Here is a 19,909-nt window from a genome sequence, read left to right as displayed (position 1 = left end):
AAGAAAAAAATTAAATCCAGTTGTTGTCAGCTCTGTAAATACTGTAACAGATAATTTCTTTGCATGCTGTTAAAATAATAATAAAGGACCAAAGCTGGTGTTATATTTATAAAGTCATAGTTTAAAATAAACAATCCAGAAGCTTTGTCAGTTTGGTCTTAGGAGAGCATAGTGCAGAGAGGAGCTATAATGTAGGCAACAAATGTTGGGCTTTGATGCAACATTTGGTTTTTCATTGAAAAGGGGAAAGGTTTCAAAAAGATCTTGAACTGAATTCAGAAACACACAGGGCAAATTCAAAATGTAGGTAATAATAGGCCAAAACACAGGCAGCCCAGTGAAATAAAACAACTACTTGCTGCTAAACCTTTCACTGATTTTAAGGAATTTCTGCACAGCACAAAACTTCAAAATGGAAACCTTGACAGGACCACTAAATGTATTGTAAAGTTTTTGTTATAACAGGGAGATGAAAGTTACCTGAATTTAGAATATTCTCCTACATTTACATTTACACAAGTCATCCAGCAAATGAGTTGCACTCAATATATCTTTATAATATATTTCATGGCCCATGATGCTCTAGAGTATTATTTTAAATAGAAGTTCATGTCATACTTTATGGAGTAAACTACTTGTTTTAATGAGCTTTCTTCATTGATCTACAAATGATGATATCAATATTTCTCTCACAACACATCTCTATTGAAACTTTTTTCTTAACCTGCAAAGGACAAAGATGCACAGATACATTTCTTCCATTAAATTCTCCCTCCTCAGGATGAAGGCTGATTTTTGTGCTGTTTTCTTCCCATACCTGGCCGAGCCAGACGTATCAGGGATATGTAAACGTCATGGCAGTCTCGTTCCTGAGGGATCACCAGATGGATCACCTGGAAGTTCTTGCAGCGGATCAGTAAGGGGCAACCAGTGGCAGTGGTGGCTTGCTTCTCAATAGAGGAAATTTGGCTGTGGAGAACCTGAGGGGAATTGAAAAGAGTTATGCTAGTCAAATCTTTAAGAAGAAAAGCAATTATTTATAATGGTGTGCCAGAGCAGGCACAGTAGCTTCCACTACTCTTTCAGAAAACCCTCATGCTCCTCCTCTTGTAGTTCGGTTGTATCTCCAGCTTCGGGCTCAAGCAGCTTGATACACCACCTGCAGACAAAGAGGCATTTCTGGAGTGTTTCAGCTGCTCAAACATCAGCCTGCTCACATTATCCAAAGCTTTTTTTTGTTTGCTTTAGTGTAAACTAGTGGTTGTCAAAGCTCTTTTCATCTATTTGCATGGGGAAAAGATGAACCAGCATCAGTTACATAAGGCTAAAATATTGTGCCTCCTCATGGGTAGAACAGTAATGTTGATTTAATTTAAAATACTGCATCAAATGAGATGAAGCATTACAATGAAAATCTGGTCAGGAATAGTGGGATCAAAGGAAGATGGAGTTAATTAGTACAAAAATGGACAAGGGGTGCATAATTAAGTTACATAAAAGACTCTCCAGTGTATGACCCCAAGCAACAGCTGTACCTATATGTGTACAGGTGTGCTGGTTTTGGCTGGGGCAGAGTTAATTTCCTTCACAGTGGCTGCCATGGGGCTGTGTTCTGGATTTGCACTGAACACAGGGTTGATCATATAGAGATGGCTTTGTTATTGCTTACACAGAGCCAAGGCCAACTGCAATGCAGGCCAGGAAACTGAGAGTGACGGGGGCTGGGAGGAAGCACAGCCAGGACAGGTGACCCCAACTGACCAAAGGGATATTCCAGACCCTGTGACACCATGCTCAGTGTGTGAAGTGGAAGGAGGCAGGAAGCAGGGCACATTTGGAGTGATGACATTCACCTTTCCAAGTCACTGTTCTATGTGATGGGCTCTGTTCTCCTGGAGATGGCTCAGCACCTGCCTACCCATGGGAAGCAGTGAATTTGCTCCTTGGTTTGGTTTGCCCGTCTGTGTGGCTTTTGCTTTCCTAATTAAACTCTCTTTATCTTAACCCATTTTCTAACTTTTACTCTTTAGCTTCTCTCCCTGATTCTGCTGGTTGGCAGCAGAGTGGCTGCATGGGGCTTGGTCAATGGTTGGGGTTAAAAAACAAGAAAAGGCAATATATCTTGTCAATCAATCAAAACAGCTATTTCAAATTACTACTTTATTAAAAAAGATAAAGTATTAAACAAAAAAAAATCACTGATTCAACACTACCAGTAAAGGAGAAGGCCAAGAATTGACAGAAGCAAGGAAATAGTTCAAGGCATTTCTCCTCAGTTCTTCCTGGATGATAGGAGCAACAGTGCAGTTTACAGCAGCTGTTCCTCAGTCACTCACATCTGGTATTCATACAGTGAAGGCCCTTCTCTTCCTCTTACTATACTGTAATATCTAGAATCCACTGAAAATGTTTGAAAATTGCTAGGCTAGAACTTAGCATGGCCTCATAAAAGCATCCATATGAAGTAACTAACTATTTTTAAAGTGTTTTGGAAGTAATTTTCAAATTACCATCAGTGAAGTGCCATGCACTTAGAGCTAACTGAAATAATAAAAATTCATACCCAGGTTTCTTTGCGGGTTTCAGAACCATTCTCCACAAATATGACATGGGTAGCTGTTAAATACAAGGTTCCCACCACAGCTCTTCTTGAGGATAAACGATCAAGTAACCTAACATTTTCCACCTATACAAAAAAGTGACAGAGGAAAAAGAAAGAAATAATTAGGCTATGACAGAAAGCTCAATAGTGAGAGCTCAATGTTCACATTTTGTCTATTACAAAGTTCTTTTCAGCACAACATTAAATATCAAAGAAGTATAACTATATGAGAAAATGTGATTATGTGATTTATTTCCAGATCTTCCTTAATTTTCCTTTTCTCCCTTCTCTAGTGGTACCTCTGTATCCAAAAACCAGTTACTTAACACTTCCAAAGACAATTTCTCAGTTGAGTTCTTCCTTTTGATCTCATCTCACCAAAACCCTGTGACAGCAAGGCAAGGCCTGTCTTTCAGTTAGACTCTTGCTCCATTCAAGCCATTCCAGCTAAATTAAAATAAAATAATAATAAGTAGATGATAATACTGGTAGAGTGTCTTTCTTCAATGGGTCTCAATAAGGCAAATTTTCTCCCATGCAAATCTCTGTTGAGATTTAAAACAATGTTAAAAGAGTTTAAAAGAGTTAAAAAGAAACATTTTGATGTTGCTCTCTACATTCCTCGAGCTGACAGCAAAGGTCACACTGCAAGTTTTGCCTTCAGTAACTTTTCAATGGGACTCAAGAGTTTCACTTCCACTGCTCCCCACCTTGGGCACAAAATGGGCATTCTCCCTTTTCTGCACTCCTGACAACAGGAGAGTCTAAAACACATTATTAACTGTCAGATCACCAGCTTGTGACTCATACATCATTAGTATTTTGCATATGGCATGGGCTATATACATATAATTACGCATATTTTAGGGGTAGGAACTAGATGATCTTTAAGGTCCCTTTGAACACAAATTGTTCTAGGCTTCCATGATTTCTGACTGAGAAACTAGAATAATTTAAAAAATCAACAAGCTTGATATTCAGTAGGATAAAACCTGTCCAAAACAGTTACCAGTTTATTACTATAGGTTTGATGGATCTCCTACCACAACAATTTTAAAACTATTATTAGTTGATTTTCCTGAGAAACAGAATGACAGCATCTGAGAATTACATGTTTGCAATGTGTATTCCAAATACAATGCACTATTTTAAAAATAGGAATAAAGAAAACCTTAAAATAAGAATAAGCCAGTTTAGTAGCAAAATGCTTAAACCAAACCATTATTAAAGCAGAGTCATCTCCCTCAAGGCCAGTTATAATATGTTTTAAACAAAAATGAAACTATTTCTTTAAACAAAAAAGGCTGCTAGAAAGCATGGATGAAGTCTTTTCCCAGGGCCATCTACTTCAGAGGTCATGCATTGGCTTGAGAAGGAATGGAAAAAATACAATATTAACCAAGCATGCATTCAGCAGCAAGCAAAAGAGGAGGGATGATACAAAGAAAAATGTAGGCAGTGCCCTTCTGAAAGGAACCCACAAAACCAATAAAAATCAGCATTTTCTGGATGAAGAAAGGTCCCTACACTGCAGTCCAGCCCAAAAGGGCTCTACTGCACAGGCACTGATCTTGCACAAGGCACTCATCACCCACCCCAGCCTACAAAGTGAGCTAGCATGGGCCATGAAACACAACCTAGAAGGCATCCACACAGCAGGACAGGGCTGAGGGATCAATTTCTAGACCTCCTGGGTCACATCCTTCCCCACTCATCAATCACAGCCCCATGGCTGAAAAATGCTAACCAACAAAGCTCCTCTTTGGTTGTGGTTGGTTTGTTTGGTTTTTTTTTTAATACAGAGCTACAAATAAATTAAAGGTTGAATCTGAATGAACAGGAACAGTTGCAGTAAGAGCTGTGTGGTAAGTCTGATTTCATCAAAGCAAATGCAGTGGCTGCACTGGGAGATCAGAATTCACCTCTCCCGGCAGTTTGTCTCTCAAGAACAGACAGTTGCAGCAGCTGAGGGAAGCATGAGAGGCAGGCATGAACTCATGCTCCCTCAGGATCTCAGCCCAGCTCTGGGGCCTTCCTAAGATGAGGTCACACTTTTTAATAGCCATAACTGTGTTTACATTCCATTCATTTTATTAAATAACATTTTGTATATCTGTAAATTATTGGCATCCACAACATACTGTGAGAGTGAACTTCACATTTCAGCTATAAATTGTACAATAAATTCCATCCTCCTGCTCTTTTTGAACTTGTCACCAGTTATGTGCCACACGTGCTGTTACAGATCCTTCCCTCCATCCTCGTGTTCCAAGAGTGAAGAGCCCAACTTTACATAGCTGTGACCTTTATGGAAGCTATTCCAGACAAGCTCTTCCACACTCTTGATTAGTCTGCACGAGGTCTACTTCCTGAGAAAAGTCCAAAAGTGCAAACAGAATTCAAAGATTGGATGTACAACAGGTTTCTGTAGTTTGTGTAAGTGCAATAGTGATGTTTGCTGTTTTGCTTTTTATTGGGTTTTTAAAAGTTCTCAAACATTGCTTGCTTTTTTGTCCTCTGCTGAGCACAATGGGGTTTGGGTTAGTTTTGGGGGTTTTTTTTAGTTTTGTTTTTTTAGAACTAGCAATTGTAACTCTTAGTCATGCCTGCATATATAAGTTAAGATCTAACCCCCATGTGTATTATATTTATTAATGATAAATTTAGTCCATCAGTATAATGAGGCATTGCTCAATCTTAGATCTCACTCTGCTGATCAAAGGATCCAGAGAATGAGCCTTCTTTCTTCTCCTACACTCTCCCAGCCAGGAAAAGAAAGACATGTCCAGTGGTTTCTTTAAACCTAGAGAGTTTGGGAATAGAGGGAATGGGAATATGTTCATTTCCACAAGAGGGGAGCACACATATTAATAAGGCTTTGGAAGAAGAGATTTTTTCTATCTTAGAAGTCACAGCATGCTGAGAAATCAGCATTAATTGCCAAAATTTATATCAGAAAGAGGTAATAATTATTTTTCTAGGTTTTTCCTACAAACAATGCTCCACTTTTTCACCAAAACAACTGTAGACTTTATTGGAGAATGTAGGAAATTATGTATGTACTGTCGTGTCAGGAAAAAGGATAGCACATGCACATGTGCTACACTTAAAATGAAGAGCTGGTGTGAGAGACCAGATCAGAAAACACAAGTCTGTAAAGCTGAGAGCTGGACGACCACAAAGAATTAGAAAGAAAACATTAGCCAAGGCAGTCTAGAGAGGGGCATCTAAGTAAAACTTCCATAATTTAAATAATTTATTCAAAGCTCTTGCCCCTTTATTTTTTCTCCTTTTTTATTTTTCTTTCCTGATGACTATGGTTGTCTAGGCCTAAAAAAAAGACCACCAGGAGATTCATTTCAATAACTAAAACTGCTTACATGGAGATAAATAAAGTTGCCCAGAAAGTCTATTTCCAATGCAACACAGATGACAGAAAAAAGGAGGCAAAAATAGAAGTTAAAGGGAGCGCAGATTAAGAACAGATGGAAGGCACTTTTTACTCAGAGAATAAACATGACAAATGACTTATGAACAAGGTTGCCAGGAGGTCATTCAAGAAAAAATGTCATATTAGGAAAAATCATGGGCCAAAGTTTTATTCAGGCACAACTCCCACCAGTTTAAATGGGACTCCCACCTAAAGAAGAACAGCACGCATATGACCCTGAAAGCATTTGGAAAAGTTCGCCTGCCAAAATGTTATTCCTAAAAATATTCAAGTACCCTAATTTGTTCTCATTTTTAGTTTAAATAACTTTTTTTATAAGCTTTGACTGCATTTCCTAATTTTGAATGCTTTTTGAATATGCTACCTTCATCCTCACTTCTTTAAGCTGTTTCAGTGTCTCCAAACATGTCAGCATCTCAAAACAGTGCAGAAGTTACTGCTACTATTTCAGGCTGTTCACAGCTCCACATGGGAAAGCTTTTTCAGATAAATACAGGATCAGTTCTGACTGTGGGCTCAGACTGAGTAGGGAAAGGAGAAGCAAAACTGTTTGGCAGATTGGCAAGAACTGGAACTTCCTGTCACAGCAAAGCTTATGTGGAGCAGGAAGATGCTATCTGACACAAGATGGTCTCTACTGTAGGATTTTCCAATAAAATGAAATTTGAATTATGAAATAAAAATCTCAAAGAGCTTTTTTCTCACTGCATAGGTTTTAAGTCTATGTGTTTGCTTCCTACACATAACCTGAAGAGGAAGACACTTGAACAGCTAATTCTGCCATGGTCATCGCTGACCTGCTCTTTATCACTGAGCATCTTGAAGAAGCTGAAAAGCCTATTTGTCAGCCAAGAACAAAAGAGATCAGCTCCTATGTCACCAAGTGTTCCCTGTTCCTTTAGGAGGAGCCCTGGCTGATTCATCTCTTCTAATTCCTTATCCCAAGGAGAAAGGCCAGAAAACCCTCCCAGCCAGGAGAAGGCTGCCAATTAAACGTAAGCAGGGAATGTCCTCACTCAGGCCCCATCCTCAGGAGCTTCTCTATTGTTCAGACACTTGAAATTCATTGCTCTACCACAACCCATAAAAGCAAGTTTCATGTATAAGCTGATAAAGTACCTTGAAATTTGGCTGCACAAATGAGTTTCAGTGATTCTCCAAGGATAAAGAAAGGCCACTTCCACAAACTTCTCTGCTGCTGAAAAAGTTGACCCAAAGCCAAGGCTGGGCCCTAGGGACACACACTTAGCCCTACAGAGACTTCTTCTTGTCCATCCCCTTGGCCTCCTAGGCTGACCAGGGATTTCTGCTGCCTTCCCTACTCCCCTCATGAGGTTACCCACAGGAGTAAAAGCAAGAAGAAACTGCATCCTGGGAATTCGTGACAGGACTCTCCCTGGCCGTAGCACTGCCGGCAGACAAAAGCTAAGGGAAGAGCTTGTGAAAGCCAAAAGCCTGAGCCTAATGAGAAAAAAGGAGCACAGCTGGTATGGTTGGAGGCCAAGTGGAATATTTGAGCTTTCTTCACCCTGGTTGACCCCAGCTGTCCATGTGTTTAGCATAATTCCTGAGAGGGAAAAAAGACTACATGTAAAAGACCAAATGCTATTACTTTTTTTTCCAACACAAAGATAGTAGTGTTGTACTTGTTAAACAAAATATATAATAAGTGATCTTTTTTGCATGATCTTGGAGTAAGAATAAAAGAAAACTGAATTGCCAATTGATGCTGCCTTTTAATGTGGTTTCCATTCTATTTCATAAGAATCATAAAAACTGTACTTGATCCATGTTACATTTTTATATTTCCCTCTCTGAAAAGATCTCCCAAGTGCAGTAAAATAATGCACAGTCTGTGAAGTTAGATGGCTGCATATGTCAAAAGACTCAAACAAAGCCAAAAGTAAATAATTAAATTTAAGCAATGATACCTTAAGAGATGCATTGTAAAAAGTTTCCTCAGGGCAAATCTGGCAGGATGGGGGAAAATATTCAAGAAAAATCTAAACAAGTTTAATTTTCTAAAGAACTAAAGTGAAATGGAGGAAAAGAGCTGAAAAATATTAATGAATGATTCATAATAGCAAGACAGACAACAAACTACCTAATAATTTGGCTTTAAAAAGAAACTGTTGTCTGCTAAGATCTATAAAGAGTGAGGTCAGCACCACATTAGCAGATACACCTGAGTAGCAGCTGCGTGATGGGAGCAACAACCAAGACCCTATTACAAGAGTTTAGAGCATTACAATATGGTGCCAACACTAACACAAGGCTCATACATAAAATTTTCTCTTTCAGTCTGTATTAGATCTCATTTATCTGGAAAAGGAGAAGAGAGCAACTAAGTGTATCCTATTAAAAATCCTATCTAAGAGTTTTAATTTAGGAAAAACAGGCCTTCCTCAAGACAGTAAATCTTAAATACATTTGCCAAATTTGTTCCAATTTGGCTCTGAAAAGATATATAGGGAAAAAGAATTCTGCATGCAGCCAAAGGATACTGATAAGAAATACATCTTTAAACTCATGTATTTGATACAGGCTTTTCTGTTACATGTTTAAAACCATGCCCTGTTCAGCAGCCTATTTTAGAGCAGCAGTACCAAGTCATTTCAGCTGTGCAGGCCACGAGAGATTTTCATTAAAAATGGATTTGTAGGACTCCTTTTCTGGTAGTAGGGAGCTGTCTTTCTCAGCAGAATACACCTGCACAGCAGGAAATGTCAGTGTGCATTTTCTATTGCAAATAGAACATTCCTTAGGTTTACAGACAGCAATGGCTCAAATACCACTCACTTGGATCCATTAACAGCAGGCCTAGAGATTCCAGCCTTGACCACCCCAAAGCCTAACTTCTCAAATCCTTCATTCCAACTTCAGTCTCCTACTATGCAAAAAAAAAAAATCAAAGAGGACCCTGCAGACATGCTGTCTTAATGATTTCCAGTACTATTTTTCAAGTGCAATAAGGTTTGGAGTTAGCAGTTTAGACATAAATACCAAGACAACAAATTAAAACACATCACTACCCATGATTTTAAGAGCTTGTTTTGTGACTTTATCCCGCTACCTCTTTATTGAGTGTCACATTATTGAATGTATGAAAGTCTGTGTGATCTTCTTACCATTTTTGACTAAATATTTTGAGAATAATGGCTGTTATAAGACTGTTTAAATCAAAACTCACACTAGGAAGGTAGCTTGATGACTCTAATTCAAAACAAATATTTTATAGCACAATTCCAAACAGATATTTTAAGTCAAATCCCACAATATCTGGACATTTTCTGCAGTTCTTATTTTCATTATATCCATCTCCAGTCTGATGTAACCACAGAACATTTTCTGGGCATGGAATACTACAAAGCTCACTTGTATTAAATTTATCCTTTGGGTCAAACTTTCATAGCACAAAAATGGAATAAATGGAGCCCAAAGAAAATTAAATTTCATTCTAAATAAGGAAGATTTATTAATAAGAAAAAAATCCATAACTCACAAAATCAGAGTTAAGTGAGTCCAGGATTAGTGTATATGTTTTAATGCATCATTTGACTAAAGCAGTGAAGTAGAATGACATATTTGAAGCCATGAAACATTACTGGACCCAGAACAGGTTAACCATGATGTAAAATGAGAAACAGTTATGAAATCAGAAAACACCAGCTGAATTGTAAGACACGCTGCTCTAAGTTGTATACTTAGAGGAAAGTATAGAAACCACCTTCACACAACACTCGAAAAGCAGAAAATCAACTTGGCACTTAAAAGATGTGGCATAACGTGTTTGCTGTAACCTGATGACCCAAAACACCATAAAAAGGCAAAAGGCCATGCCAGCCTCACCTCCTGTACCTTTCCAAAGTAGCAAACTAAACGCAAGTTTAGCCAAACTCTAGTACTATAGTGAAGTGTCTGTGGCACTCCATTCCCCATTCCAGCAGGGGAAACAACCATTTCACATCCCCAGGTGTTTCCCGATCCCACCTCAGGGCTGCTGCCACCTTTCTGCATAACTGAAATAAATCAAACTTTTCCAAATGTTTGGATAGTAGCTTGGATACAGAGAACATAACTATAATATCATACTTTATCTCAATAGAAGGCACACAGAGAGCAGTGGTAGAATATGCCAACTTACCTCAAAAAAAACATGGAGATCCAGCAACCCAGAACATGTCGTAGGAAAGTAAAGACTGGGCATGCTGGGTTCAATTTTGCTACTGACCTGGATAGACATCTTGACAAATGTTTTGCCATTTACATTATATCCACTTTATATATATATATATACATACATATATAAAGTGGATATAAATTACATGGGTTTCCGATGGAGACTTTGTGAAAAAGGACATGTTATAAAATTTTATTAGAAAGTAAGAATTATGTAAAATTGATTAAAAACAAAAGCAAACACACAGCTCACTTACACATGCTGGAAATTTTTTCTGTGAAGCAATACATCTGGTAGAGCGATTTGTCACTAACGTGGGAGCAGATCTTAAATTCTGCCTGAGAGAGGCATCATTGAAAGGAAGTACTTCACTGTAACATCACAAAAATGAAAGCACTCGAGCAACTCAAGTCATCCCAAGTATTCTGTTAACACTGAGCCAAAAGAATTACTGGGCTAAGCCCACTGAAGACAGCTAGTACACCAGGGAAAAACTGATGTGTTCTTTATTAGAGGGCCATCAATAGGCCTGCTGACAATGTACAAACACAAATTATATGAACATATCTAGAGAGCTCTGGATCTTTCATCCTGTCCCTGGCCAGACAAATCTCTACACATGCTCCTAAAACGTGCTTCTAATCTTCTCAGAAGTATTGCTGATTTCTTTTTTTCTGAATGTTATGAGCTGTTTGTCATATTTTGGGTTTGGAGAGTTATCCTAAACCATCTTGCTGCCCAATCCAAACTCATGTCAGTCACTGGTTTTACTAATTTTTAATTTTTAAAGGGTATGGGAGTTATATATAATTCTATTCAGCAATGAGGGATGGTTTCCAACTTTTAAACTTAAATTATGGCCTTCATAAATAGGATGACATTTACTTTGTGAAAATACAGTGCCTATGTACCCTGTTTTCTACCAAGAGTGTAATGATAGAACAATAGTGGTCAGCACACCAAATAGTGTGTTAGCAGGTGGATATGTACAGTCTGTTGGGAAAGCACCAGAATGGCTTTTGCAGTGGGAAATCCTACTCCAGAGGAGTCTTGCAAAACTTTGTGTGGGCAAAGGAGACACATAGGAGCTTCAACACAGACAGACATGGTAGAATACCTCCAAGAAAAACAACCTAATACATATCTACAGAACAATGGATTGGACATAGGAAAGAGGTCCTGGGGTCATTGATGACATTTCTCTGAAATTATCAGAATCTGGAGGGCTGTGATCAAGATTCACTGTGAAGGCATGGGTAGGGTGAACATGGAATATTTACTGAACAAACCCTTGAAGCTAGAAGGAAGCAATACTGAAGGAAGCTACTCAAGACTTTTCAATAGTCAGAATTTTTGTGAAGCCGTGATCTTCTGGAGCTTGCTCCCATGCAGGCTGTGGAGCCAGAGAGTGTCATCCTGTCTATAAGGAGCTCTGGCTACTCACACAGAGAGGTCCATAAATGGACACTAATAGGAAGAGCTGGAACCTAATACAACTGTAAATGCTGAGAAGCTGCAGAACGTGGCCAGGTCTAAATGCTCTCTCCTCTCTGTCACTCTGACACAAAGTAGTTATATTAATGAACTACTGACCCACCTGGTATGTAATTACCTTCTGCTTTTTCAATGTCTGTTATGTTTTATCAGATTAATTTTAATATTTATGAACCATAAATCACTACAGTCATATTTCACTTAAAACAATTGCTGAGACCTAATGGGTGTTATGTAATATAGACCTCCCTTTGAAGGAAAAGCTTTTACTTGGGCTAAGAATTTTGTTTTGAGATATTAGTATGTTTATTATCTTGCTAAGTATGGGATTTACCTTGCTTTTCCATGTGGCTGGGTTTGTGAACCAGGAAAGTGTCATTATTCTGAGATTAATACCTTTGCAGAACAGGGCAGTCACTTCTCAAATTTCTCTCAGGACAAGTTTGTATGGAGTCAGGAAATGTGACACCAGAGGCTAACATATGGTACTATGAGATTTCCCTTACCTATTTTTACATTACAGGCATTGGAAAACATTTAATGTTCAGTTACAAATTATCAAAACCAAATTCAGTAAAAATAAAACAAAACAAAAAACCCCAACAAGTACTGGTGACTTATTTTAAGATGAGGGATCAAAAAAAAAATCAATGGTATCAATTCTGTCAGGGAGCTTTAGATACACTGTTTTTTCAGTGTATTTAGGAGTAACAGGAGAGTTTAAGTATTTTAGTAATCAATCAAAACATGTTGATTTTCTACATTTATATTGGAAATTTTAAAGGATTTTTGTACCGCTTGTACCTTTAAATCATTCTTTCTAAACTGCTCTATTATATCAGATACCTTTCAGCATAGCTATAATGTAAGAGACTGCCAGGATGCAGGACTGCAGAATCACCTCACACTGAGTCAAGATTTTCAGTGACCTGAGGCATTGGTACAGTGCCTTCTCACAGTACCAGTTACAGAAATGGGTTTTACATCTGCAGAGTAATATTTTCTGGACCAGGACCTGGTTGTAGAAAAGAAAACAGATAAGCTTCATTGCCTGCAACAGGGACTTTCCTGGGTCTCCCACTGGCAGCAAACACAACCATTTTTTTATTTTTATATTTTTCCACCCTTATTAGTTGTTTTTAACATTTTTCTCATTCATGCTTTCAGCATTCTTCAGCAAATGGTCAGGAGCATCTGTACAGACAACTTCCACTAATTGTACCTACCTGCAGGAGGACACAGCCATACTGTTCTGAAATTCTTCCTTCCCAAAAAAGGAGATAACAGGTAATGAAATGAGATTAGAAGAAAGGCAGTTGTTAAAATGCCTATCTTCTTACTAGATTTACAGCTTAACACCTAAAGGCCAAAAAAATAGGCAAATAACAAGGCCCTGATCTCAAATTCATGTCATCATATTAAATATTGATAATAAATACAAATAAATTCTTAATTTCAAGGGGTTGGATTATTAAATAAATAAATAAATAAGAAAATATTTATTTATTATAATAAATCCCAAAATTTTTTATAATATATCCCACCCCATTTCAAATTAACATATTGCTCAGGTTCACTTTTTTTGTGATTACGTTTAATCTAAACCTTTTCTGTGTTAAAACTGTATTTTTATTTTATTTTTAGAGTAACGAGGCAATTTTGTGAAACAAATACAGGCCTAGTGCTTAGAAAGCTGTAGAAAAAAACGGATTACGTCGGCTAAAGATCAAACATACGCATAGAAACACTAAATCAATTCATCGCCGAGCCTGACGTTTCGGGGCACACGACGGGCGTCCGAGAAGCAGTACCCCAGCTGCCACTCGGGATGCCTGCAGCTGACGGGCAGTGCCTGCGGTAACAGAGGGACGGAGCGAGAGTCCCGACCAGCCCATCCCGCAGGGCAGGAATCACGGCAAACTGGCCGGCAAGCAGTCCGCAGCACCAGCTGCAGGCCCGTACAGGCCCGCAAGGCTGCAGGGCCAGGCTCCCCCGGGCCGGAGCCGGACTCGGAGCGGGGATGCAGCCGCGGCCGGCGGGACCCACCTTGGGCATCCGGATGTGCTCCATGGCGGCAGCGCCCGGCCGGGCTCCTCACGCACGGCCCCCGCCGCGGAGCCGGCCCTGCGCACCTGGCCTCTCCCCGCCGCGCTCCGCCCCGCTGCTGAAAACAATTGTTATTTTTTTTAATCCTATAATTTCATTTGATGTTTTCCTGGCGTTTTCCGGCGCAGGTGGGAAGGACGAAGGGAGGGTTTATTGCCGGCAGATGATGCGCCCGTGCTGCGATGCCGGCAGGTCAGCGGCTGGCTCCACCTCCCCGGCAGCTGCCATGCCGCCCCGGCCGCAGGGATGCTCCGCGCCCGGCCCGGCCCGGCCCGGCCCGGCACGGCACGGCACGGCCCCGCCGCCCCCGGCCCCGCCGCCCCCGGCCCCGCCGCCCCCGGCCCCGCCGCCCCCGGCCGCAGCCTCCGCCCCGCGGCACCGAGCGCGCAGCCCGCACGGTGTGCTTGCTGTCTTACCGAGCGTTACATCGCTCTGCCCTTTCGTTAGGGGAGACCAGATCGGAAGCATAAAGCGAGCTCTGTCTGAGATCGCCTCCCCCCGTTTTGTTTGTTTCCTGGCCCAGCGCGTAGAGTAGCTCAAAGACAAAGGCTCCACTTACGGAAACCGAAGCACTGGATTTTGTTTATCTCAAGCTCTGTGTGTCTGTAGTTCACGACTTTGCTGCATCCTCAGATTTGCACAAGGGAATATTTTCAGTGACACACAGTTTTCAGCCTTGTGTCAGAAATTCCTTTTCCCATCTTTTGCCTTACCTATTGCCAGAGATGTATTTCCTCTCTGTCACTCTGACACAGAGTAGTTATGTTAATGAACTACTGGCCCACCTGGTATGTAATTACCTTCTGCAAGAGCAAAAAGAAATGACACTGAGATGATTTTCCCAGTTTACCAGTGTGAAGATAAAGAGCAAGTATCCCTAGTAGTATCTCTAACCATCTTTCATACTCTAACCAGCTATCATATTCAGAGCAAAAAGAGAAACTTCTCAGTGTTTATACCAATGTGCAAATGACTAGAGGTGCTAGTATATTATTTCAGATACACCATAAATATTAAATGCCCAGGTATTCTATATTGATCAAGGTATTCCAGCAATTCTTCACAAGCAGGGACTAGCCTCATGGAGGCATAGAAATAAATGTGGACAACTGTCAAACAAGCCCCACAAAGGCCACAGCAAGAGGACTCTGCTCCAGAGCTACAGAAGCTCTCAGCATATCCTTTTCTTGCCTGCAGAGAAGAGAGAAAGCTTAATTTGTTTTGTGAAAGATAAAATATGGGTTGAAAATAACACGGGGTTACCAAAAACAGAAATGCATTTTACCCCAAGGGAAAGGGAACAGTGGGTACAGATCTACTGGTTCCTAAGTTTCTCCAATCCTGCCACTTTCTTGCTAGTGAATGGCTAGATTTTCTGCCCCCATTTCTTATCCACAAAACCCAGGGCATCAAGATTTTTTTTTTATATCAACTCTTAGGTTAGAGGAGGCAGAAGCTGATGAGTGGAAATTAAGTCACCCCTGGATTTGACCATTCTGCTTGCCACTCCCATTTTGGCCCCTTTCTGCCCACCTTTCTCTCATAGTTCTGCTGCTGTTTGGATGGCATCCATAAATGTGCATAAAGTGTGGACTTCACAAGACTCTTGATCAGTGGCATATTTTTATTCTGTGTTTTAGGCCAGAGCATCAGAATCAATTAAGAATTAACCAACCATGGAATATGTTTCCTTTGTAGTTATAGCTGATGTGATTCATTGCGTGTATTATCATCTTTTGGCATTACCACCAATGAGTAAAGTTGGAAGAAAATACATTTATCCTTTCAGTCCCCAGAGATGCTTTTACTCTGGTATATCTTGTGATTCATCGCAGCCAAGTTCAAGTCCTACAGCTGATGTCAGGAGAACTTTCAGATACAAGTGACAATGCACTTTAACTCTGCTTCATATTCATCAGTATCTGCCAAGCTAAAGCATTGCTGTCCAGGTAGCAATCAGTTGCTCAACATCCTGACACAGATTTTGGCCTGTCTTGGACTGATAAAATAGTTGATGGGCAAATGCAGCTGTAAACAGAACTTAGGTTTAGATAAAAGTTCCATCTGATGCAATTGTCATGTAAAGCTTCAGTAAACACAGCTTTCTAAAAATTCTCTGATAGTTTTCATTTGCATTTCAGGCTCATGGAGACTGCTGCCTCAACAGTCCGGAAATTAAATCCTCTGTAAAGGTATAACCAGAAATAATTCTGCAGATTACTGCTCTGACTTGACTAGGATGTAGGGGCAGGAAAATTAAATTGCCATGCCTACACAGGTTTTGACCTATCTACTGAAACTGCAAATAAAGTTCTAAATTTATTTCCCATGAAGAATGCCAGTCACTGAGGACTAGAATCATACCAGCGTAATTACTTTTTATATCCACAAGTAACAGAGTCAGTTTTCAGCCTCATCCATTAAAACCTGAAAGCACATTTCACTTCCAATATGTAAACATTTCTGTTACAGTCAGTGGAGTTACCCAAAAACTCAAACGTTTTCCATACAAGCTACCTGGCCTGTGTTTGAACCACCATGTTAGATGTGGAAGGCTTTGTGGATTTATTTGTGTTTTCCAATTATATCTTACTTGTTTAAGGGTAGTTTCCTGTGGGCTTCATTTTAATATAATACAAAATCAAAGAATACATTTAGGTACTTTAAATGCTTATTTTAAAGTTTAGTCCACAGATTTGTAGACATAAATTAAATACTGATATGTAGGCAGGAAAATAACTGAAAATTGGTGATATAACAGCTTGGTTGCTAGGACAGCTATAGCCAAGGTGGCAGAATCCTCCAGTTGAAGAGTCTGGTATATGGGATGAAGATGTGGAGATTGGGCTCAGCCCATGTTACTGTGGGCTAAAGGCAAACAGTGCCAGTTTGAGTGCAGCCCTGGGTTTGTGGATAAGGAATGGAACTTAAAAAAACCCAGCTTGACATTTCACTGAGGAAATGCTTTTGGACCTACTGATGGCAAAAAGTGGGTTTTGGGCATCAACTCTTTCTCATGCAATTCACCATACAGGTCTTTGTACATTATTTGTTGAAAATTACACACAAACCAAATAGGACTGTATCAAAGCCAACTGACTTTCTTATCAGTTTTCTTCTAATGAAAATATTCAGTAAGATGCATGGCAAAATCGACTTTTTATAATAGGAAAAGGGAAACAGTACCACTTTTTACCATAAAATATGGTATAATAATAAATTTTCAAACATAACATATCTACACCAGTAATACACAAGAGCATCAAGAGTAGTTACAAGCATGTAACTTGTAACTACTTTGTTGTTTCAAAATTGTTTTCTTCCACAATTCCACAGTACTTCTTTGCTGGTTTAACGCCTTCATTTGATAAAAACCACCCCTATAATTTATTAGAATTATGGAATCTTTAAGTTTGGAAAAGACCTCTAGGATAATTAAGTCCAGCCATTAACCTGAACATGTTACCATTAAACATCATATCCAACCTAAACTTTTCTGGCGCAGCTTGAGTCCATTTCCTCTCATCCTGTCGCTTGCTGCCTGAGAGAAGAGACCAACCCTCGCCTGGCTACAACTTCCTTTCAGGTGGTTGTAGAGAGTTGCAAGGTCTCCCCTGCCTCCATTTCTCCAGAATAAACAACCCAGCTCCCTCAGCTGCTCTGCTCCTCATAAGATTTGTTCTTGTTATTCCTTTTGTCAGGGTTTTTCATGCCACTTGTCAAATGATAAAGATTCATTCTATTGGACTATGTTTACGCCCTAGGTAATAAGTACCACAGATTCAGAAACAGTGTATCTGTTTATATTTGTTTCATAACTTTTGAACCTTTTTCAGGGAACATGCAACTTTCTCCTGGTAAATGAACTTGGACACACAGACTTCACCCCCCAGTTAATATAGCAGGAACTGCATGTACAAGGTAAAGGATGTGAGGAGCAGCTTCTACTTTATTGTTTAACTTGAGTATTACTAGGTTTGACCTTTTAACTTTTCTTCAAGAATGGCTCAAAGTCTTTGATTTGGCCTTGTTATAAAACATTGTTACATTCTTATAAAAGCAAATTTTTTGCAGGAAAAATACCAGCCAACCTCTGGCAATTGGAATGGTTCTGATGCTATTCTGCAGATAAACAAACTGACATTTATATCATATAACATATACCATATAACATTGTGATACATGATATATGGTACATCACACATGATATCTGGCCAGGTTTGTGATAACTGGCCAGAAGTGCATAGTACAGAAATAAAATAGACAAAACTCTTCAATTACTCAGGATATATGTACAGTTATTTACATGATGATTTCACATATTGAAGAAACAGGTAGGATTATGCCAAATTGGTCACTGTTGATCAAATAAGAGCATTGCAACAAGATTAGAACGCTCAAACCTGTTGCTCTGAAATGCTGCATTTTACATAAGAAAGCATGTTGGCACAACCACCTGGAGAGATAGTGGGGGAAGGTGTGTCAGGATGTCCTGGAGCTGGTATTTGTCATACCACACACAGCAGTTACAGAAAATCTTAGCACTTACGGGAAGGGGTCAGTCAGTTACTACAATATGGATTGTAGGGGCAAAAAGGAGAGAAGTGCTTCTCAATACAGCCAGCAGAGACACAGACTCTTCCACAAGATAATTTAAAACTCCTAAACTCCTGAAGTGATGAAATACTGCTTAGAGATTTGCCTCTGAACTGTAGCATCTGCCGTATGCTGACTACCTTTACACTAGCTTTTCCCAAATCTTAGACAGGAAATACTCCCCTAAGTGATATTAGAAAATAAAAATAACTTTAAAAAGAAGGTATATATTGTTAAAAACACCTTATCTTAACTATTTCCATTGAAACATTCAGTCAGAGGCTCAGCAACAACTCAGGAGAAAAAAACAAAGACGTAGAGTTAAAAGCAGACTGCAGCTCTGTGTAGTCTGAAGTAGTATTGCTCAATGAAAAATAACATCATGAGAGCAAGGCAGCTTCCAACACTTTCACAAAGAAAATTTTCTTAACTTATGGGACCATACTAATGGTGTGCCTAGAGCATTTTTCCCAACATGAAGAAAAAGATATGGACATGGTGTATTTGGGTTTAGGGAAAGAAGACTAGAGAAGAAAGAAAAAGTGGATAACAAAGGAAATTTATTCCCTGGCCTTTGTATAAGAATTAGTTAAAGCTATGTTTAAAATACTGAAGAGTTTATCCTGAAGCTTCCCATTGACCTATGGTGATCAGAATTCAGTGAAGTAATTGTGTCTTTTATAGTCATGCCTATGCATGAGGGTGTGATAGTTATAAATTAATTTTGATTACTCTCCAAATTTTACAGAAACTACAATGCTGTATCAAGTGAAATTTAAAATAAGGACAGTTGTTTCCCAAAAATATATAATAAAACCCTCAATGAAATTCTGTTTTATACTTCAAATTCACACAATATGAAAGTACATTTTTGAGATAATATGTTTCTTTCTGCCTCTAAAAAAAACCCCTTAAGATTAGCCTTTGTTTTTCTTTTTTTTTTTTTTTTTTTTAATAAGGTGCTGAAGCCAAACACAGTTCTTCAAATCTCTGTGCAGAACAACTGAAACTGATGTGATTCCTACCACCTGACTGACAAACAGCCATCAAAATAAGTGGCCAGAATCAGTTTTGGCTGCCTTGCACTTCTTGAAATCCTTCTGAATTTCAGGTGATTGTCCTGGCCCCTTATCTACCATAGGATTATGGAAATAAGCTGACACTGTGGAAGCTGCCAGTGAAGTATCACTAAACCTCTGTGGTAAAGGGGCTCAGAATATGCGGTAATCTTTAAGCTACTGACAAGCAATTTAGTTTTTGAGAAATAGCTGATTAAGCAAGGGTCATAGAAACCTCAGTGTTCAGACTGAAAATGTGTTATGAATAAATTCACATGTGCTTTGACAAAACTTGCCCATTTTATACTTGAATTCACTTTGTTTCACCTGGTCAGTACTTTTCAGGGTCCATTACTGCTGCTTGGGCTTAGGGAAAAAGTTAAATTTTGAGTGGGTTCTGAAGAAAGTTCTGGCATTTCTGG

General features: G+C 39.3%; 1 protein-coding gene and 1 long non-coding RNA gene across 2 annotated transcripts in view; one reads left to right on the top strand and one right to left on the bottom strand.

Annotated features, from left to right (window-relative positions):
• MTMR7 (myotubularin related protein 7) overlaps nucleotides 1-13,953 on the bottom strand; it is a 41,321-nt gene extending 27,368 nt beyond the window's left edge. Inside the window, exons 1-3 of the mRNA XM_066548386.1 lie at nucleotides 13,774-13,953; nucleotides 2,564-2,686; nucleotides 818-980 (exon numbers count right to left, since the gene is read on the bottom strand). Of these exons, the coding sequence (XP_066404483.1) occupies nucleotides 818-980; nucleotides 2,564-2,686; nucleotides 13,774-13,797 (310 nt within the window). The 5' untranslated portion in view covers nucleotides 13,798-13,953. The remainder of the gene's footprint in view (nucleotides 1-817; nucleotides 981-2,563; nucleotides 2,687-13,773) is intronic.
• LOC136555582 (uncharacterized) lies at nucleotides 12,911-19,494 on the top strand. The gene is made up of 3 exons (XR_010783508.1): nucleotides 12,911-13,014; nucleotides 17,670-17,754; nucleotides 19,389-19,494. It is a non-coding gene; the product is annotated as an uncharacterized lncRNA (long non-coding RNA).
• The last annotated feature ends 415 nt before the right edge of the window (nucleotides 19,495-19,909 follow it).

This window comes from Molothrus aeneus, chromosome 4 (assembly GCF_037042795.1).
Source record: "Molothrus aeneus isolate 106 chromosome 4, BPBGC_Maene_1.0, whole genome shotgun sequence".
NCBI classification, from domain to species: Eukaryota; Metazoa; Chordata; class Aves; order Passeriformes; family Icteridae; genus Molothrus; species Molothrus aeneus.
This window is presented reverse-complemented; position numbering and strand designations above follow the sequence as displayed.